Source organism: Epinephelus lanceolatus, chromosome 13 (assembly GCF_041903045.1).
Source record: "Epinephelus lanceolatus isolate andai-2023 chromosome 13, ASM4190304v1, whole genome shotgun sequence".
Classification (NCBI taxonomy): Eukaryota; Metazoa; Chordata; class Actinopteri; order Perciformes; family Serranidae; genus Epinephelus; species Epinephelus lanceolatus.
Window position 1 is genome coordinate 5,720,675 of NC_135746.1, and position 22,936 is coordinate 5,743,610.

At 41.3% G+C, this 22,936-nt stretch overlaps 1 protein-coding gene across 1 annotated transcript in view; it reads right to left on the reverse strand.

The window, feature by feature from the left end:
- atad2b (ATPase family AAA domain containing 2B) overlaps positions 1-22,936 on the reverse strand; it is a 126,320-nt gene that overhangs the window by 36,776 nt on the left and 66,608 nt on the right. Inside the window, exons 25-26 of the mRNA XM_033648440.2 lie at positions 8,260-8,994; positions 5,386-5,516 (exon numbers count right to left, since the gene is read on the reverse strand). Coding sequence (XP_033504331.1) covers positions 5,386-5,516; positions 8,260-8,994 — 866 coding nt within the window. The remainder of the gene's footprint in view (positions 1-5,385; positions 5,517-8,259; positions 8,995-22,936) is intronic.

Here is a 22,936-nt window from a genome sequence, read left to right on the forward strand (position 1 = left end):
ATGGTGTGTTTGCACTTGGGACAGGCAGGTGGACTGGACGGCAGGTTAGCAGTGAACCATAAATGTGAGAGTGGACGTTCACTATGAGCTACAAGCCCTTTTTAGATAGGAATTGTGCAAATGTGCCTTTTTCGGGGCAATGGGGGGCGTGACCAAGTAACAAAACGTGTAGCTCAGCGTGTGACGTAAACAGTGACGTGGGAGGGAAGCCGTGGCTGGTCAGTCCTTCGGCGATTCCCTCGTAAGTCGGCCCGTCCTTCACCGTCCCCGTCATCTGACGGTTAATGGCCTCTTCGTTTGCGAGGGCAAGGAGGGCGCGCAATTCCTTGTCTCCCCAGTTGCTCATCTTTACAGTGTCTGTCAGGTTTGTGTTTCCCTCTTGCTACTAGATGCTCGCTAATTCCTGCTATCAGCTGTGTCCTGTTTATCCACCGCCGGTGGGTCGCACGTGCGACATCATCAACAGCTCCTCCCACAAGTCTTCAACAGCCCCTCCCGTTGTGGAAGGCCGCCGTAAACTGAAAGGGTTCCGCCAATATGTCTACCCTACGAGGCGGAAAATTGGGTACCTTGGATCAACCCGCCAATCCGGCTCTGTGTGTCCAAACGCTCGCAACGTGCCTGCAAAACGGCCCAACATTCGCGGAAAATCTGGCAGTGTAAAAGGGGCTACAGTTTGTCAGAACTGCCAGACAAGTAAGGCTATTTCAGTGGCGTGTAGATAAATTGTCTTGTGTGTTTTAAGTCATCTGATCGGCTTCTCTGATTGGCCTTTGAACTATTTAGCACAAATGTTGGCCAATAGCGATCACTGGCCGATCGATGGGAGAACATCTTGTTTCATTTTATCTTAGGAAAGAACTGTGTAGTCATCAATGCCTGATGCCTCTAGTCTTTTCTGTTCTACATGTAATGGTATATAGCTTTTTAGGTCAACCATGGTATGGGATCGGTATCAGGTATCGGCTGATATTCAAAGCCACAGCATCAGAATCAGTATCGAAACTGAAAAAGCTGGATCGGTGCATCTCTAGAGTGCAGGAGGGTGGATGTGGCGATAGTGTAGCCAAATCAATATCAGTGTAAGTGTTCGCTGTATTGAGAATATTTTCACCTCGTTATCTTCCAGTCAGACAGGCTCTCAAGCAGAAAGTTGTTAATAGCTTCAGTTGCCCATCTACGCTCTTGTCAAAGCCGTAAGACTTCAATGACAAAAGCAGTAATTTTAGCTTACTGAACACAAGAGTTGCTGGTCTACTGCCACCTCAATCAGTTAGATTTCTTGTGCTATCGTGCAACTTTGGGGAATCACAACTAACGCTTCAAAGTGCCAAAGTCAAACAACAACAGAAACAACACTGACTAAATGAGGCAGCATTTCACCAGCTGCTACTGTGTAAAGCGATGGTAAATTACTGATTTTCTCAATGGAGTCTGGCTTTTAGGAAGCAATATAATGACTTCACTTTCCTGTTGGAAATCTGTGTCTGATTGCAAGGTAAAGTAGTGACAATATTCTGAATAAAGTGTACACTTTAGCTGATTTTTGGTACTCCTGCCTGCTTCTCAAAAATGGGTCATACTGATCGACATCTGCTGTATGTATTACACTGACTATGTAAGTATATATAAGTACCTTTATCGTCTATACACAAAACAAGATTCAACAATCCACAGGAAGCAGTAAGTGACCAATCTAGAGTATAGAAATAAACAACAGCTGTCTCTTTTACAGATGGGAGGAGAAAACACTTAAAAAACTCTTCACCCACACCGCCAACATTTAAACACGAACCCACAAGAACTTAAATAAGACAAAAACAAAAGCATATTGGTAACATTTTCAGATTATAGCTCCTCTTTTCCATAATCACAGTCTAATTAGTCAGTTGCAAAATGTGACAGTTTGCCACAGCTGGGTCTGCTGAAACCAATAAGTCTATATTTCAACATTTTTCTGATTTACTGGTGGGATGTGGAGGATGTTTATTTTTGCTGTAGAATATTTACCCCCTTTTTATAGCCTTAGTAATTTACATCTAAAAAAAGAAATTGAATATGTATTAATATTTGGCTACACTGTAACTTCTGCGTTTTCTGTTTCCAAGATTGTCTGTTGCTACATAATTCATTTCACTTAATTATTTAATGTGTTTAATTATTTTTGGTACGTGCCACAATGTTCTAACACATCAATGCTGATTCCTAACTGCTGAAATAACTGAATACATGAAGTCATCACAATCATAACAAATGACCGTGGACATTTTGTGTGACCACGTTTCCCCCTTAAGAATGTTCTTCTTCCTGTTAGCAGATCATTGCTTTGATACAGATCACAGTACCTGTTAAATCTCCAATCCACAGTCAGTGCACAACGCCAAATCACCCCAGCTGTTACATCCTTCATGGTCTGAATTAGAATGATGAGCATGGAGAATGAAGCAAGATGGTGACGGGGCACGCACTGGGGTTTTAAAAGGCTCAAGTCTTGGTGTGTTGTGAGGGGGTTAGATAATGTTTTAGCACTAGAGTGGCTGTGAGAGTTTCTCTGACAAATGCTGCTGTAACACAACAAAGAAACAACAGACGAGACAGTGGACAGATGAACAACAATCAGGCTGAAAATCTTTACGTCTAAAACAAACACCATCTGAGAGGGAATGTGTCTGTAAATTGCCATCATCAATCTGTGCACTCAAAAAATGAGTCTCTTTTAAGAGAATTTTCAGATGTAAGGAATGCATTGTGAGCAACAAACTTCTATTCACAGTGCTACAGTCTTGCAAAGGGTTTACACTGAATAAAACCAATAAGAATTTCATGTTCAAATATACAATAACATTCCACTAAATTGATGCTCTCCTGTAAAAGTCTCCAGTCTGTGGGCACTTGCTGCTTTTCTTACAATGCAATGAGTAATATTTTCACAGTAAATCTTTTTATAACTTTTAGGGCACACTGAACAATTGGTGAATTCTGACATTGGGGTGAGAAATATATCGACATCACAATTTATGCAACAGTTAGTTCCAACCAAGCGGACAACAGATGTACCATGAGTGCTGGCACTTTAACTATGCATGTATGACTTTGCTTTACCATTCTAAACCATTAATTACTTTGATATTAATTAGCCTACATTAAGGGTCTTTGTAACGACCTTTGCAACGCAAATATAAACATATTTCCACAAATAACATTTTAGTTGAACTATGAATGGCCGTCAGAAGAGGACAAAGGGAAGGAAATCAACTCTGTCACTTCACTGCAAACCTCCAGATATGTTCCTAATAGGGCTGCTCCCAACTAAGAATTTTCCTAGTCGACCAATAGTCGTCCATCAGTCGACTAGTCGCCCACATTTTTCTGATATTAATGTAATGATTAAATGATATATTTTGGTGGTGTGAGTTGAAGGTGTGAGAAAGAATAGTATCAGTAACATTGTTAACGCTGTGTTACATTACAGAGAAATACAAAAACGTACTAATGAACCTTCATTAATATAGGCCTATATTTTATCTCCAAGTGCACGTCACACACTGAGCGAGCCGCCTGTTAATGACGCTGTGGGCTAATGGGCATGTAGCTACTTCCATGTTTCAGATGATACGTCATGTTTGTAGTCGACCAATGAAGATGAGTTTACATATCACCTTGGGTTCGTCCTTCACCTTCTCAAAATGATCCCACACTTTGGATTTCCTGCCCGACATGTTATTAACTAGCCTGTGGAATAACTGCAGGTACCAGCCCTGGAAATTAACCTGACGAGGACACTTCCTGTGTCTGTCCTTTCAAATTAAAGTCCCACATGGTCCAATCATATAGGTTTGGATTTATTTTGACAAGGCACAGCTCCACAGTTTGATGATTTATGGTTTCTTTTCTGCATCAAAGTGAGAAATGAAATCTTGCCGACCAATGATCTTTTTGGTCGACTAACGTTTGGTCAAGCCCTAGTTCATGACATTAGCCGATGATGCAGCGTATTGTCTGCTCAAGATGTTAACTCATCGACATCCCCCATCACCAAAGTACCTGTCAACAGACTCTTATTTCACTGGATGCACAATAAACGGATGCACACAAATAAATGAATATGACACAAAGTAACTGGCCTGCGGTAACGTGTAAACCTCCAGTTGTGGAACTGTATCGGCAGAGCCAAATAAATGATTCAATAAACGAACATAATCTGTTGTTGCTTATTACTGTTACCTGATAAATAGCACTTCTAGAGCTGCTGTATAAGGGCCTGTGTCCAATTTATTTTTTCTGAGTGCCGGCATCTTTTTCAATCGTTCCGGATGAGGAGAGAGCATACACAGCTGTATATACCCGACCGGATAACAAGCGCTGCACCCAGCGTCTTTTTCAAGGCGCTCAGGCTTTTCTTGTGCCGCCACTCTGAGTACTTTGTGTTAAAAAATTTGTGAACTTCTCAGAAAGGTGCTGATGTCGTCATTGTCGCTCCTCTAGCTACTGTCTATTTCAAGCTGTATGATTCGTCAGTCTGAAACTACCACAACAGCGACAGAAAAGCCCATTAGTGGGAGCAGATTGGCCGGACACTCACTGCTGCTGGTGAGTGTTGTGCTTTTAGCACTGGGAGCACTTTTTTTACGAAGCGCTGGAATGAAGCGCTCCCCAGCTCCGTGCCACATCTTTTCACCCTGACAAAAATGCTGTGTGTTCACATGCTCCAAAAGCAATTATCTTTAGCACTCAACCTGCGGCCTTGTGCCTGTGACCGAATCACAGCCGTGCTGATATTCAGTAGAACAGCACAACCTTGAGTGTGATTCTGTTTAATTGAGACTAGATAGTGTCTTAGAAGTTGGACGACCTAATTTCGTAAGTGTTGTATTTTCCTGGTTTTAAAGGCTGCATTAAAATTAAGTGATGAATTATTTTGAACTTACCTGACTGTTGTAGCTACTCTATTATTTGCCATTACACACTTAGTAATTATATTCACATCACTGATGAATATTAGGTGAAGGCACCAATGCTCAACCCGACAATATCATCACAATATGAATACTGAGGTATTTGGCAAAAAATATTCTATTACTATTCTAAACTGCTCTATTGTGCATTCACTTGTCCTAGTGGGAAAAGCACAAACGTCAAAATAATGATGGCTCCAAGTGTCCCAGTAAGCCATGACACTGTGACCAGGACCCTGAATCTGAAGCAGCTAAATGAAATTCAGCTTTTATTCCTTTTAATATTCACATCTACACTTCCTTCAGTTTCATTATTGTGCTGAAAACATGCCGACCCGTGACCCCCAAACCACAGCAGCTTTCAGACAAGGAATGTTATGTACCACTACATAACTAATAGGTAAAGTAAGTGGTTGATAGAAATACTTACTGAAAGTCGCTGGTGGTCGACCACTAAGGGAGGATGGGGAGGGACTGGTTGTGGCTCTTCCTCCACGCTTTCAGCAGATCCCTTCAGCTGCTCCGACAGGCTCATCTTGCATGTCTTGTCTGTGGAACCCCCTGTCAAGAGACCAATGGATTATTGATGGAGAAAAGGTTAACAGTGAGAGTTATAAAGAATTAACACAGTGTGATTGAGATCAAATAAACAACCTACAATGAAGGGGGTGAGCTATATTTTAGACGTCTTGGTGTTTGTCATGAACTACTGAAAAGCACAAACTGGATTTCAAAGAAAATAAATTCAAACTGCCATGGCTACAAGATTAAAGCAATACTACAGTATGTGAGGAAAATCTATTTTAAGCTACTTGCAGCTACTGAGGGCACAATATTTCACATCTGGCCTCTTTCCTGTCCATTTATAACAGCGCTCAAGAAACGCTTTGATGGAAACAAAAGGCCTGGCTCGGCTCATAATGAGAGTGGGGGCGGAGTAGCTGAGTTGTCTGTTGTTTGAGGAGCCGCAGTTTGTTTGTGTTCTGTTGGCTGATCGTGCCATCCTCTGATGGCTTCTCCATATTCTAGGAGCACCATTACCTCGGCTTTCCAGCTGGCCTCTACTCGTCGCAAGCCAAACCACAAGCCCCTAATCAAACGCATAAACATACTGAGTTATCTGTGCCTCAAACACCACACAACAATAGAAAGCCTGGCAAAAGCAAACGTTATTTCAGGAGTTTATCTATTGAAATACACTTTTTCATATCCTGTATAACTTACGTTGCATTATTCATGTCCTCTCTCTGTTTTAAAAGCTAACCCGAGTGTAAATCAGAGGAGCTGGATGATAATCAAGAAAGTAATTTATCGTCATAATTAAGTGGTGGGCAAAGCACTGACTGGATGTGTAAAACTTAACAGATTTTGTTAACTTGCTTAATTGCGTATCTTCTGTGAAGATCAACTGATTAGCAAGTAAAATGAGGAGACCAAAACAAGTAGCTGAGAACTTGCACTATTATGTTCTCACTTAAAAACTCCCTTCAGATGCTGTTCAAACTTTGAGCATCAACTATTGAGAAAATAAATCTAGCTGATTAATGGCTTGTCCAAATATTTGCAAAAGTGACAGATGGGCTCTGCAGGTTCAAGTGTGACCCGAAACTCACAAACAGAAAATCATTACTTGAAATGCAGTCTGTGTCCAACTCTGAGCAGATTAGGTTAAAATGTTACGTACTGCATTTGCATTTTCAAGGAAGAAATTAAAACACAAATAAACAGGGTTCCCACACACTTTTACCAATGAATATTTCAAAACTTTCTCATAACTTTTCCTCGGGCTGTAACAATACACGTTTTTGTATTGAACTGTTCAACACAATTACACACCAAAAGGTTCACTGAACAAATCCTATGACATTAAGAAAACAAAAAACACAGCTTAAATTGTGTTGCATTGAATGGTCTTAGTTCCACTGCGCCCAACAAGGCAGCACACATGAAGTAACCGCCAACTGTCTGTCCTTCCCACCACAAACAAAACAGTCTACTCCAGTAAGACACACTGGGAGGCACGCTACGCAAAGCTAGCTCATTGCAAGATGGCTAGTAACGCCATTACCAGACCAGAAATGGAAGATCCTCCAAAAGCCTACAGGTCTGGTGTTTGGAGCCACTTTGGTTTCATTTTGAATTTTGACGGCAATGACAAGAGAGAGTGGTGGACGAAAGAAACGTACGTTGAATCTGCTACACGACAGTAGGTTACATCAGTGGGAATACTTCAAACATGTCACCTCAGTTACGACTTTTTCCCAGTTGGTCAATAGGCGGAACTAGGCAAAAACAAGGAGCAACATGCGCTACAAGCTAACTTTATTTAGGCAGCCATTCACAACTGATTCAGGCTGGGGAACAAAAAACACGACGGCAATTAACATTTATAGCCACAGATTAGAGACCCAAACACAGGCTTTGCAAATATGCTTGATGTATTTGAGCCTCATTACAATACTTCTTCAAGAGCTAATTTCAGCCAGACTGTAATTCCTGTTCTGTACAGAAACCCACCACAAAAGTCCAAATTATGCCATTAGTTTTAAACATTTTAAGATTCAAAAAACAAGGAAATTCTTTGTAAAATATTAAGGCCACGCCCCTTTTGGGGAGACAGAAAACTAAAGATCCTGTAGATGTCAATGCAATTTGACGTGTGTTTGGATTGTAATTTCTTAATAAACAAATGTTTGTTTTATGGACATATCTAATAATTGTTCTGCAACTTTCCCTGAATCTGCGCATTTACAATACCTTAATAATTTAAGGTGTAAAGCCATCATGTCCCGTCAGTCTTCCCCAAACCAAGTGTATCAGTGACACTTTACAATGGCCGTTTAGTGCTCATCTGACACCTGGTGATTCAACCAAATATTAAAGTGTGACTGAATCACCAGGTATCTTTAGGCTGCTGTACTGTATGACTGTATGAGCATACTGCACCAGCCTCCCACTCAAGCTAACATTAGTTATTCATCAGCAGTAACTATCACCAGCATCATTTAGCCATTCAGCACACTGACAGTGAATATTCACCAATCTTATGTGCCTCATATCTCAGCATGAGAGTCTTGGTTAAACTGCTACACCACAGCTTTTAGGCGTTTTCCTGTCTCTGTTCTGAAGTGATGGCACGTTTTGTTGTTTTTCTACTTCATAATTCTTCATAAAATAAAATTTCATGACTGTGGGAACCCTCAAAAAAACAAACAAAAAAAAAACACTAAAGTTAAAGGGAGAAAATACAGTATCTTCTTATGTAACTGTTAAAGTTGGAACTGTATTGTACGTCTGGCTTTACCTTCTGTATCTTGACCTTCCACAACACTTTCTGTTACTGCACTCCCATCCTGGGGAGGGTGCTCCTGAGTTGGATTGCTCTCATTTTTGTCTTTGTGCTCTTCCTGTACTGGTTCATTCGAGCCCTCAGCCGTACTCAGAGGAGTCCTTTTCTCAGCCTCACTGCTCCTCTGGAGGCTCTGCGAGTCCAGGCTGTCCATCGACTCGTTTCCATTCACACACTCCGCTTGTGATACGAGGAGACCCTCTGTGTGCTTAGGCTGGACCTCAGCATCTGAAGACTCGGACATTTCCATCAAAGGCTGGAAGTCGGCCTGCTTGGCCTGGCCATCCCCTTCTGCCTTGGGCTGAGAAGTGCCATCAAGGCAGTGCAGCTCAGTGTGTTTCTCTGTGTTCTCGGGCTCTGCCTCTTTGGCTGTGGGCTCCTCCTTAGGTGTTGGCTCTTCTCGGGCTTCACTGGCATCGGGAGGTATGGCAGGAGCTGCGACAGGGGGCTCGTTGGAGCTCTCCTCCTCTGTGGAGGGGACATGGGGATGGTGGCCATTGGGCTGGGGACCCATGGTATCACAAGATGATTCCTCATCTTGCGTCAAACATGAGTCACTGGGCCCTGCAGCTTCCGCCTCTGCCTCAGGCTCCTCCTCCTCCTCTTCTGTTTCCTTCCTGTAGCTCTTCTTCTTACGGATGATGCCCCGCCCCCAAGATGGCCGCCGGCGAATCTTCCGCTTTATATGATCTATGATGGAGAAAGGAGGGAGAGAGATAAGGAAGAAAATTTAATTAATTCAAACAAGCATAGAATTTTCATATAGTTTCAGAATGACTAGGACAAACTACAAAAATGAATCATTCTTAATTCAAAACAGTCAGCAAACATCCCTTAACCACACCCACCACTTTTCTCAAGTAACTAGAATTACCTCCCTCTTAACATAGGACAAAAAGAGGATCCACTTCATGGCAAATGCCTATAACACCCTTTGAGTACTTGATTGGATGTATATCTGTCTAGATGTATCTCTGGGGCAGTAGGCTATCGAGTTCTTGATCTCAGAGGATAAATGGCAAAGCATACAAGAGGATAAGGTTGTTAAGATAGGATAAGATAAACTTTATTGATCCCACACTGGGGAATTCACAATAAAAGTATCTATACTTTTATAGTTTTTTCTGATACCAGATGTTCAGAATGAAATAATCTCCGAATGGAATGGAGAAAACGCACATGAAACCTCACACATCGACATACATTTGAGCTACGTTACCTCGACAGCTACAGAAAATAAATTTGCCGTTGTGTTACATCACTTGGAAAGTTATCCATGGAAGATTACTGTGACAATGTTATTACACAACAAAATTCCATGACTGATTCCTTTTCCAGGCCTGAAAAACAATGCTGTGAAATTCCAAGGTGTTTACAGGTTTTTCATGACAGTGGGAACCCTGAATTTCAAAGTACACTACTGACATGTGCTTTTGTAATGTTCACATAAGCCAGCAGCTCCAAACATTTCTACTCAAATTTCCAAATAGGCATTATTTGGATAAACTGATCACATAGTGGGAATGCAAATGGTTACTTTCTCACCTGGAAACTTAATAACAGCTTTTTTAAACCTTAAAAACAACTTTTCTGTAAGTATTGGATGATAAAGCTGGTGACACTGACCAAAGTAATCACACTTCACACTTTCACAGAAGTAAGAGCACAACAATGTGGAAGCTCCCTTGTTCAGGCTTTTTTTTTAAACTATTTTGTGACCCTAGGATTTGTTTTCCTTTGGCTGTGGTAATAAAAGAGATATCAAGTATCTTTTTTCCTATCCTGGTACTGCATAAAAGTTTAATAATCTGGTGTTGTGACAAGATAAGAAAAAAACAAAACACAACTTTCTAACGCTAAAAACTGTAAGGCAGAAAAACATATCTATCTCCTCATGTAGTATTACAGTGTAGCTTGCAATTTGACTGGTTTTAAATCTGGACATTTGGCCTTCCTCAAAGAGTAACAGGCAGTGTGTGACAAATATTGCAACAGAGAGGAAGGCAGAGACAGCAGCCCTGCTACATCATGGATGTTGGACACTAATGACAACAGATGGTGCTTGGGGTTTTAAGAGGAAGGGGGAAGCAGAAGCCCGCTCTCTGAGAGTGCAGTAAAAGTGTCACAGCAAGCGAGCAAGAATACTAAATGCAGTGAAACTTCAAGGCATTTGCCTTCATTTACTGCTTCTCCCAAGCAGACACTGAGAAACAGACCAGAGCGATAAAGTCAGACAGAGGAGCAGACATAGAAAAGAGAGTGTGAGAGAGCAAACACACAGGGACCACCACAAGTCAGTTTCCTCGGGACACAAGCGTTTGAACCTGACAGTGAGTGGCATTACCATGACCTGCCAGTGAACACATCCTAACCCCGAAGAAACCCTTTGGGTTCTTGGCACCAAAAGGCCTTCAAAGTTTAAAATCATCTGTTGAGTCACATCTAAGCAGCAACCTCAGGGAATGAAAGATGAAGCCAGCATGGAGGTGCCATTAAATGCAGTTCCTCTAATGGCCACTTGAGGCTGGCTCCAAAAGCAAGTCAATCCCCATAGACCACCCTTTAAAAATGCCCGACTTCAGAGCACAAATACAAGTTTACAGCCTGGTAAATAAACGGGTCTCAATCTCTACAGCTAATTGTACAAGGGTAAATTTTAACTAACTCACACCTTTACATTTTATTAAGGCTTAAATGTATGCGTAATTAAGGGTGTAGCCGCACTGAGTGATAGGCTGTATGTGAGGTGTCACCACAGCCTATGAGTCAGTTCCACTGTCCAAAAATCCAAGATGGCAGCGGCAAGAACAGTCATGAAATCTGCTTTTAATAGACAATAAATTGTCCCAGCAATATTTGCAGTAAAGGATATTATTGTCATTTTAAGACCGTTTCAGGTCACTGACAAAATGATAATATATTAGCATAATAATGCAAGTACACGCTTTCAAAGAGCAATGAACTTCAAATTAATATTCAGACACTGAAATTTAAAAATATTAAAATATACTTAATACATAAAACATAAATGTGTGTGTATGTGTGTGGGTTGAGGAGCCGAGCCCCACCCATGGTGAATCTCCAACGGAGAGCCAACAAGAGGACAGAAGACCAGAAATGACTGCAGAACAAGCCTCAGCACAGTTTCTTTTTCTGTTATTTGAGCTTAGGCGTGGTGGGAAAAAGAGAAAAACCTGCTGTTTATTCTAACATTCTTAAGTAAACAACCAAGCTTAAAATACAAGGGCAATATGGTAGGTACAGCTGCAACAAGTAGTCAATCAGTGAGTCGACTGAAAGAAAATAATGGTAAATGGAGAATCTTTGGGTTTTGGACTTTTGATTGGACAAAAGAAACAAATAAAAGACGTCACTTTGGGTTCTGGGAAATTCTTTTGACAATTTTTTTACTTTTTATGGACTAAATGTTAAATTAATTAATTGTGAAAATAATTAGTAGATGAGTCGCTAATGTAAGTAATGGTTAGTTGCTGCCCTAAACGTAGGATATATGAACATGACCTCGATAAGCTGATAACGTCATTATCCTGTCAGGCTTGGCAAGGGCGAGAAAGCCAAACTCAAGGCTTCAAAACAGGAGTCCACAAAAAAATGGGTGACATAACGGTGGCTACATCCATTTTTATTTTTATTTTTTTCAATTAAGTCTGAGGTCACATCAGACAGTTTTTTGCATAATTCACAGTACTGGCAGCATAAAAACAGCAGTCCCTTCATAAAATAACAATCTCAAACAGGAAAAAAGGGGATTACATAAAAAGGTCCCACATGTGCGTCTATATGTGCAAATGAGCTCCGATGTGGATATGTACACTAGATCACAATGGACTCATTAAAATCCATAAAGTCCTTGCCATTATAATTCTGTCAGGGTCCACTGGAATGAGCCAAATCTGCAAAAGTGGAATCTTATTCAGAATCAATAATGTAAGCCTGGCTCTCAAAGGACTAAATGGACAGGACTGCATTATGTTATTCATAAGACATCTTAGTGTACAGTATAAACATCCTCCCTGCATGCTTCGAGCAAAGCTTTTCCCTTAACACCACTGAAGGTCTCCGTTGTATAATCTGCATCTGCAATACATTCCCCACAAAGATATGAATAGGCAATCTCTGACAAGAAATCATGATACGCCTGCTTGTTGTCTGTCAAATCTCCTTCCATCCCCCCTAATGCTTTTAACCAGGGCTCGTCTTTCCACTCTAAAGATGTGATTATGCACACTGTGCGTACATCAGAGGAAGGTAGAAAATGAAACCTTATGTTAAGTGCTCCTTCACAATAGAGAGGAAGGACAACAATCACACCAGCTCAAAGTTACATTATGTCTCCTACAAAAAGATGACAAAAAGGGGTTAATTAGTCAACGGGTGCTTGCTGATGGGCTCAGAACCCTAATCTTTGTGTTTTCTAGTGACCCTCTTAATGACCGTCCATGCTTTTCCTGTCAACCACAACCAGCACACTAGACAACCCAGAGGGGAATGGAGTACACTCGGTGTGACTGATGTTGTACAATTACTGTAACAAACAGCAATTTGCATGGGTGTATGAAGTGGCTACGTTTGGGTACTATATCTTATCACACACATTTTCAAGGACATTTCAAAAGAGTGCTTATTGAATGTGCTGAAGTACTGCCTTGAATTTTTTTCTGGGCTCTTATTTTGTAATGCACTGAGTGCTCAAACATTGTTCAGGCTACGTATGTTATCACACTAGGGGACTGATGAATACCTTTCCAAAACAGAGCTACGAGCACTCTGAATGTACAAGACAATAACATTGCATCACCGAAAAGGACTGCTGCTCTCCCATAAATATTTCACAAATACCTACAATGACTATCCCTTGTAGAGGAGGCGACCAGCACTGTAGCGATCAGCAGGCTGTCCACCGGCCATCATGCCCAGTTTGTCACAGAGCCTCTCTCAAGTGGGTACAGGGGCTGTTGGAGGAGTGAGTTTTAAGATGGGATGTAACTTTGGTTTTTGGTTGCTTCTGATCTGATTTGGAAGGAGGACACAGCCGTAGGGTAGGCAATGAAACACGCAGAGAGCGCCATTCTTCTTCAGGCATGACTGGCACATGGGATAGTTGCTCTTCTATAACTGGGGGGACCAGAGATGGAGAAAGAGAGCAAGAACAAAGACGAAGAAAACCTGCCAGGCAGCTTGGATATTTCTGAATGCTGGCATCCCATCAATAATGCTACTCTCTTTGTGTGTGTGAACATGCCTTCTTCTCATCTAGTCAGAATGCTCAGTTTTGACCACAGTTTTTTTTCAAAGCTGGGGAAGGCAAAAATCTTTAAGAAACAAAGGCAGAATTTCAAAATACATCCTCTTCTTGCAGCTCTACCCTCTCTGTCATGAGCCACTCCCATCAGGCATCAATGGGCCAATACATGTGTTTCATAGAGTTACCCAGTGTTTCCCATACACTGATTTATTGTATCTTATTTCCTTGTAGAGTTGCACCCAGTGCATTCGCTCAGCCCCTCTTTGCCCCATTCTCTCTCTGTTTATCAGACCACAAATGAGTCAACAACAGTTTCCTCTTCTAGCCTATGTCCTTGGACCTTCAGCTACGTTGAGACAAGCCAGTCCAGTGTTTCATCATCCAGGTCAATTAGAGCACAAACAGCAATCGGTGGTCGGTGTTTGGGGCAGCTGGTTTTTATGTGTTCCACAGTTTGTAGTGGATCCCCGCATTCGCAGTGGGCACTGTCCTCGAGAACCCATTTCTGCATTGCTGCCCCAAAGCTAAACCTGTCCTTAGGCAGTTGAGGGTTACCCATCGCTTTCGGGACAGGTGCTGGCTGGGAACATCTTTGAGATCTTCAAAGTAGTGGTGGAGCCTTGATGGTTCCGCTGACTTCCAATGGTCCCTCCATCTTGCCTTGACCCAGGCAGCCTTGGAGGTATCAGATGGCATTGCACAGAGCAGTTCTTGGGCGTGTGTGGCAAAGGGGCATCATGACTTGAGACGCAAGCACTGTGGTGTCTCCGTAGCGATCTTGTGGAGGGGGTGGGATTTACTTGTCTGTGCCTTTCAAGTGATGGCCAGCATGCAGGCCAACAGCTAGCTACGCAACATGGTCCCTTCGCCTCACTCCCCACCGCTGTGGACTGCTTCCCCTGGCTGAGAGCGGACAGGAGTATGGGAGACATACCTTCAGTCTGTGCTTGTAGTGGCTCAAAACCCCCAGCACAGGGTGATGGCCTACAGCAGCCCCAAAACCAACTTGTGTAATGGCAGCAACAGAAAGTTTGCTGATCTATTGCAGCATTGAGGCTGCCTGGTCCCTTAGAACCTGAAGCAGCAGCTATGAGCCTTTGGCTCTGGTTAGCATAAGACTTTGCTAATAGCAACATTTCCCTCCAACTCTGAAATGCTTCTCTGATGTTGGCACGTTTTATTTCATTGATTATCAGACTCTTTTAGAGACTTGTTTTTGATCCATTTTCCTTTTATGGGTTGCTTTAAAGTGTAGGCAGTTGTTGCCAATGCTGGAATAGCAGCTTTTTCTGCAGGACTGTCCACTACTTAATCAGGCTTTCACTGAAGGGATGTGCATCTGCATTTGTAGAACAGCCAATAGGGACACCCTCTCTCTGAAATAACCTTTGACTGGCGAAAGTCTCCCGTAACGGGCTTGATTTTCTAAAGCCTGAAAACACACAATTACAATATGCTCAGAGATTCTATAGAAGTTTTATCCAATAAAACACCTATCCCAGCATTAACCTTCAGAATTTAGATTTAATTTAGAACTGTCACTTTGCAGTGTCCAGCTATTAGTCATGGCCTGGCTCCTTTCAAATTCTGTATAGAAAATATTGCCTTTCTGCTCCAACTTTTACATTAATGTTTTTTTAATATATTATGTCTTCTATCAAACACAGCCGAGTAAAGGCAAACTTCAGCATGATTATTCTGAAAGGAACATAAGAGAAAAGAAGCATAGCGGCTAATTTTCTGCTGACCCCTCATTTCCCTTTTAACCCTCTCTGGATACACACTTTCCACAGTCTTTTTTACATACGCAAACCAAAACAAACAATCCACAACCCAGTGAAAGAGGTCTAGATGAGGTCAGCTATCACCATCAGAGCTCTGAAGCGTGCTCCTAAGGGAGGAAAAGGTGAGACAGAATGGCAGCAAATGACTTGTCATTGTTGGCTCTTAAATAATGCATGAAACAGCATGAACAGCCAACAACAGAGGAGAGAGATGCTGATGGGAGAGAGAAGGAGGAAAGGACGAGAGGACCAGAGCACTTTGTAATAATTAAAAGAGCCCAAACCAAATGAGATTCAAGAAGTGGTACAAATATTTAAAGCTGACATCACACTTACATTCAGGACAGTCTGTGTGTGCACACACATATGTACACACTGACAAATGCAGCTTCTAAGTGCAAAAAGCCCCAGGAGACGAGAACCCACACTGCAGTACCAGCAAGTATTAAATAAATAAATCAGCCCAGTGACGCTAATGGACAATTCAACGGGATACTGCCAATGATTTTGGGTGGAACTGAAATTCAGTTGCTCTGATTCACAGATTTCTTTACCTGATATTTCCTTGTATTGTATAATCAGATCACAACCAACCAACAAAAAATCAAATGTAGTTAGGGTGGGCAATACAACGTCTTCAATGTGTCCACCTGTAGAGATCTGGTGATACCGTTTGAACCACAGGATCTATTCGGGGCAAGCTATGCAGCAAATCAGGGTTAGAGTCTCATTCTTGCAAGACAGTGAGATCACACGAATCCAGCTGCCTCGCAAGGTAACATGATTTAGGCAGACATGGAGGAGCCGAGGTAAGTTGTGAATACAGAAACCTGATATAAGCCCCTTTTACACCGCCTGTTCAAGGCAGGAATGGTTCGCCATTATTCCGCCTTCCACCATTCTGTATAGAAGGTAGAGTTACCTCGCCTTCAAGCTGGCAGCGGAGGTAGTGACAGTGCCGAACTGATGTCTTTGTAAAAGGGACAGCCTTAAGGATGGTCCTATGGATAAGGCAGGTTTGATGTTTTGATCACAAGTTATGTGTGTGACATACAACTGGAAGATATAAAAAACAGCTTGCAGCAGTTAGCAGCTAACTCAAAGAAGAAGAGCAGCTAAAATGTCCATGAACTGGGAAAACAATGAGGCCCTGGAGCTCCTTACATTTTGAGCAGAGGACAAAATCAGCCGCCATATAACAGGGACGGCAAATGATTGTTATTGTCTTATCATGCCGCTGTTATTATCTATAAAGCACTGCTGACGCTTATGTTATATGTCACGCTACAGGCCGATGCTGTTGGGTTACACGTCACACCCTTCTAGCCTCTTTTGCTTCCAGGATGCCGGCATTGTTTGGATCTGTGTAAAGATGCGAAGGTGGCATAAAGAGGGGACTTTTAGCGGCTCTATAGTGCAATCTCTCTGTTAAAAGGGCTACTGTTTGGTAGGGTTGGGTCGGTTCTCGGTAATACCGCCGTGGAGGTCCGCCCGGTAAAAGTGGACGTCCGCAAGCCCTGTGCGCGCAAAGCACGACCACGCGGACTTCGCTCCGCACACCAGTGTCACACAAAAGACTGTTCAGCATGTATTTTTCACATCGCGGGGATTTTTCACAGACATTTTTACACGTAGTCCGCTCCACTTATAGTAAGCCCGAGTCTGTGAGCACCTGTGTCTGCCTCTTCACCAAGCGCACAGCAAGCAGGAGAGAGAGGGGTGGGGCGGGGACTGAGCTAGGAGGTGCGAGTGCGCATGCGCCTCTACTGTAGCCTGGAGTTTGTTTAATAGTGACGGGGAGTCGATAATGGCGGACAATTTAGTTTCGATGAAATCAAGGAATGCGCCACTATGGCAACACTTTGGCTTTGAGCCAGACGAAGGAGGCAACCCTTGTTTGCACTGATTGAGTAAGCTGCAAAATTTATTTGTAAGGAATAAAAGAAACAACTTGTTAGTGTCACTCTGTTGTCCTAAGGTCGTTTTTTATTTTAAATGAGTCAATTGCGCCCCCAAGTGGCAAAAACCCAGTATTACGGACTTGATACGTTTTTTGTTTTTTTTTTACAAAAACTGGACCGTTTTTTTTTTTTCTCAAACCGACCCAACCCTACTGTTTGGTCTTGTTCAAGGTGGAGCACACTCAATCAATAAATCAGCATCTTCCATGGAGGCATGCGAGAAAAACATTCTTCTTCACTAAAACAAGGTAGCACTGCATAAATAATTTATCTATATATATGTTCATTCTGTGGGCGAGATATTCTTTTGAAAGCATTTAACTGACAAGTTGACTTTTATTATGAAGTAGTTAAAGGAAATGTAATGTGTTTGACGGTGAGATTAACACTATTGCCATCTACAAAACAAAACAGCAGCCATTTCTGTATTTGACTGCAGAACAGTTTGGAATATTGACACCAAATCCTGCGCCATTGTCTTGTCAGTCACCTCTAATTCTAAGTGAAATCTGATTCCTGGTATTCTCTCTGTTGCTAATGTACTCTGAGCTTATAATTTTAGCGTCCTTCGTCGGGCTAAGTTTCAATAAAAACACACAAACTGACAGTGGGGTGGTGGGCTAGTAATGTAATCGTGTATGCTGGAACATCATGTAACACCAGTAACACTGAGTACAGCAGCAAACCTAACGTATCAACATTTGTCAGAGGCAACGGTCTGGAGAGTCAGCTCGTCTGCACAAATCAGTCCAAATTCACACTGACACAATCCTCTGCTAACCTGGACAGATGCTCTGTTGTTTACTAACCTACTTACTTCCCTATTGTTGAGTGTATGTGTGTGCGTGTGTGTGTAGGGGTGGTGGAGTGTGTTTCCATGGCAATGAACAACATCTCCCTCGCCTGCAGAAAATGCTTGCTCTCTAATTAGCCTCTATGAATTCACATTTAGGACACTGGGAAAAATATTACAGCACTTTGAGACGTGAAGTGCCAGAGAAAATTTCTGATTAAACAAACATGCTTTTTTTTTGTATTTGGTAACCACCTGGGATTTATGTGCACATTAGTAGCAGCCAGAGTCCGACTGATTCGAGATTCACATCAGTCACAGGATGAGGGCTATAGATCTCGGCTTCGAATTAAAGTGAGGGAAGACTTACGACAAAGAGCCCAAATTGAAAAATATTACACTTTTAAATTTGAGTGAGAGAAAAAAATGGGACAGGGGACCGCATGTGAGATATGAGACAGTTATCCTGGTGATATATGAATGCAATGGGATTATGGTTTAAACTTGGAGGGTAAAGGTGGTTTAAAACTATTATTGACACTAATGGGAAATATATTTGATTACATCATAGCTGTTTAGCAGTTAAATCAATGGCTTACAATTTTATAAAATGGTTAAAAAACAATTTGTTGTTAGAGAAAATTATTAATAAACACAGTGCCTCGAATGATTAGGACATGGCTCTGTAAAGAACGAATAGATTATTGTGGTGCAACCTAAAAATTAAAGTACAAACCTCAATAAATGACTGGGGAAACATAACACCCATGCAGGTGTACTGTGTGCGCTACAAAGAAGCAATTACCACCCTATCAATCTCTGTGATGTACAGTATATAAAACGCTGAGGAGGCCCTGGTCTCAAACTAATTAAACACTTATGGAAGAATTGCTGATCTGCTGCCCCCACAAGTCACTGTAACTGATGGGCTCTGTGCGTGCTCATGCACACATACAGTGCATAAGAAAGCATGCATAGGCAGATACTTGCATGCAGGCCCGCTATGTGCCTGGTCACAGGCACAACCCGGCCTCCAACTCTTTCTGCAATCCTGGTTCATTGGAATCGACTGGAGTTGGGGCCTCAATCTTGTAACATTAATGAAGTATTGATCGGCCCTGCTCTCATCACCTGCGACTGATGGGGAGGAGCTTGGAGTTAGAAGTTGTGTTACAATCTTAAAACAAACAAACTCACTCACCTTTTTATGATTTTACACAGAGACCATGAGGCTTTCTTTCCAAACCTGTGTGGCACTTTTAACGGACTGAAATTCTTGTCCTTCATCAAGTCTGCACATTCTATAACTGAAGCAAAACTGTCCTTGTGGGGGTTTTTTTTCTTGCCAAACTTTTAGACATATTAAAATAGTTTTCTGTAACTCTTTTCTAACTAAAGTGCGGACAAAATTCACATGGGAAAAAGTATTAATGTCCTTTTTGGTCCACTGACAAAAGACTATGTTGTCCACCTCTCACTAAGATAATTAGGGGCATCCTGTTTGTGTACAGGGCTCTGCAATATGGCCTATAAATAATATCACACTACTTTTAGGCTATATCAAAACAAACAACATATATCTCAATATTTTAAAATCTCCTTTAAACTACTAAAGACTACTAATTAATTATTGTCACAATTCAGTTAAAGTACTGCTATACTTAAGCTAAATAAAGTACTGTTACAATACAGCTAAAAAAAAGTACTGTAATAATAATATAATTAAATGAAGTAATGTTTCATTACAGCTAAATTAAGTACTATAGAACTGTTATAATAGTTGAAAAAGTAACGTCATAATAAAGGGAAATAAAATGCTGTTATAAAAAGTTATACAGAACTGTTCTGATTAAGTTAAATAAAATAATATTATAATAAAGGCAAATAAACTGTTGTTATAGTTAAGTCAAATAAGGTACTGCAATAATAAAGTTAAGTAAAGTACAGTTATAAGAAAGTCAAATTAAGTACTGTCATAATAAAGGTAAATAAAGTACTGTTACAATTAAGGTTAATTAGGTACTGTTATAATATAGGTAAATAAAGTAAAATAAAGTACTGTTATAATAAAGGTAAATAAAGTTAAAGTACTGCAATTAAAAACTTGAAGTTCTGTTCTAATAATGTTAAATAAAGTACTGTTATAATGAAATAAGTCAAAGCAGAGACAATGGTGCTTTTATTCTGAAGGACCCGGCTCATCTCCGTCCAGAAGAATTCATGTTTTGCTGTGAACTTAAAGCTTCTGGTCAACAGTTAGCTGTTAGCAGACAGTTAAACCATCACAGCAACACTATTAAACATGAGGATGTATTATCTGTGAGTAGGAAACAAACTAAGATCTCTCCAGTTCGTATATAAATAATATATGTAAGTTGCACTGGTGCTCCATGGTCGTAAAATGAGACTAAATGAGCTGGAGCCCTGCAGATGCAAAAACACATGCCTCGCTTGCTCACACACTATCACCCAGGAGAAAGTGGTAGTGTTGGGCAGGGGAGTGTGTGTGTGTGTGTGTGTGTGTGTGTGTGTGTGTGTGTGTGTGTGTGTGAGACAAATCGTGTTTTTAAGTCTTTTTTTTTTTTTTCTTTTTTGCATCTGTGACAGGGAGAGAGCCAAAGGAGAAAGCAACAGAACCAAAACCCCAAAGTGAGTCTCACACCGGTGGCTTAAAAAATGATGTGACAATTCACACTCAATGCTCCGCGAGACAAAGAGGAACAGCTATCATAACACATCTATTAATAACCAACAGTCAGGTGAGGTCATGTTTGAGGACATCAGAGCTTTGTATGAGAATGCCATCAATGTCTGCAGAGTATGCCAGCGTCATCAGACATCTGTTTATCACTGCATTAAATTAAAGCCAAAAAAAGAAGGTCTGCACCTGCTGCATATATTTCTCTTTTTGTTGTCATGTTTTGACGCAGAACAAAAAAGGCAGAAATTAGGGTGGGTACAATGCAACTGTATTCACAGTGAAGAATGTAAATTGTGACACTGCTTTGGTTTTGCTGTTCTAAGCACAAGCGATAACGGCTTATTCTTTAAAACTATATTTTTCCAACCCTATCCTTCCTTGGGGATTTCAGCCATTTTTCTTCTATCTGAATCATTCCACTGAGCTGTAATTAACAGCACAAAAGCTGTATATCCCCTGCCGTGACTGCTGAACAAATTCCAATTCAATGGTTCCTAATCACTTAAACTAAATGAATAATTTAAATTTTGTCTTTAGAAATATGCACAGGAAAAAAAAAAAAAAAAACAGAATAACCACTCCGGGACATGTTTTAAAAAAACACACAGGTCAAGAGAAGAATCTCTTTAAATGTTAATCTAACGTAAATGATGAGTGTGTATAAATAATGATGATTTTTTTTTTTACAGCTCTGTTGAGCTAGCAATGTCATTGATATTCTACATATAAATTTCTAAGCATAGGTCGAGGTAAAATGAAGACTATTTCTCAGTCGGGCATGAATTTCAAATTACTTCCATTCAGCTAAGGTAAAAAAGTGAATTTATCTTAAGTAAGTATTAACTTTTTTTAACCGCAATAGTTTCATCACCTCATGTTGAAAAATGCACATAAGTCGCAGCATATAACATTTGCTTTGGGAGTTTGAACTAAGAAGTAAGAAAGCCTATAAAAGAAGAGGGGGGTGAGCAAACAGGAGGCAACATAGGAAACACTATAGGAGACAAAGGAAGCCAGAGAGGCTGTCATGGTGACACAGGGCCTCAGGGTCATGAAAGACGGAAAGCAGTTTGTCACCTGATGTGACACCTCACACTGACACTTAATGAAATGTCCAGATCAATAAATGATCCCATCCTTGCTTCTTGAAATGAAAGAGATCAGTCACTTCCCTCAATTGCTGTTTTGCTTCCTTCCCATTTCCCTCCTGCCCACCCTCTCTCCCTTTCTCTCACATAATAATCCCTATAAACAGAACAGAGTTTGGCGTTTTGGCCGTCGACTTCTTGGACTGTTGGAGCCAGAAGTGAACATATTTGGACGAGACGGTGGAGCTGCGGATAAGCGAAGGGTGGATCTGGCTCACGGACTGAGGTGACGCTTCGTCAGCTTGTCATTCAAAGCAGCTACTCCCTTAATTATGTGTAACTTTAATCCTTTATGAAATTGAAACAGTCGAGTATATTAAACTCACCCTCTTACAGTTGTCATGAATGGGAAAATTAGCTATAGAGACCAGAGCTGTTTTTTGTAACAGTCCGTGAACATGTTTATTTCTGTTGCAAAGTTGGCCACGTCAACATGGCCAACAACTGTTTTGGAGCCAGCCTCGAGTGGCCGTTCCTGGCACTTCTGCGTTGGCTTCATGCTTCAGCCCCGGAGGCTGCTGCTTGGCCACACCACCCCGCTGGTTTGAAGGGATAGTTCAACATTTTGGGAAATACACTTACTCACTTTCCTGGGTCAGAAAAGGAGACCAATACTGCTCTCATGTTTATATGCTAATTATGGAGCCAGAGCCAGTCAGCGTTAGGTTAGCATAACGAAGCAGGGGGGAAACTGCTAGCCTGGCTCTGTCCAAAGGAAACAAACGCCTGCCGACCAACACCACCTCTAAAGCTCACTAACAATTTATCTTGTTTGCTCGGTGCACAATTCCTACATGAAAAATAGAAAGTTTCAACTGCAGTGGAAGTTGGCTTGGCCACTGACTTTCTGAAGTCACTGTTACAACAACACTTCATAGAAGAAACACAAGGAGAAAATTTCCCCTCAACTATTCAAGACTGGTTCCATTAAAGGGACAGTTCACCCCAAAAACAAGAAAGCGTATTTTTCCTCTTACCT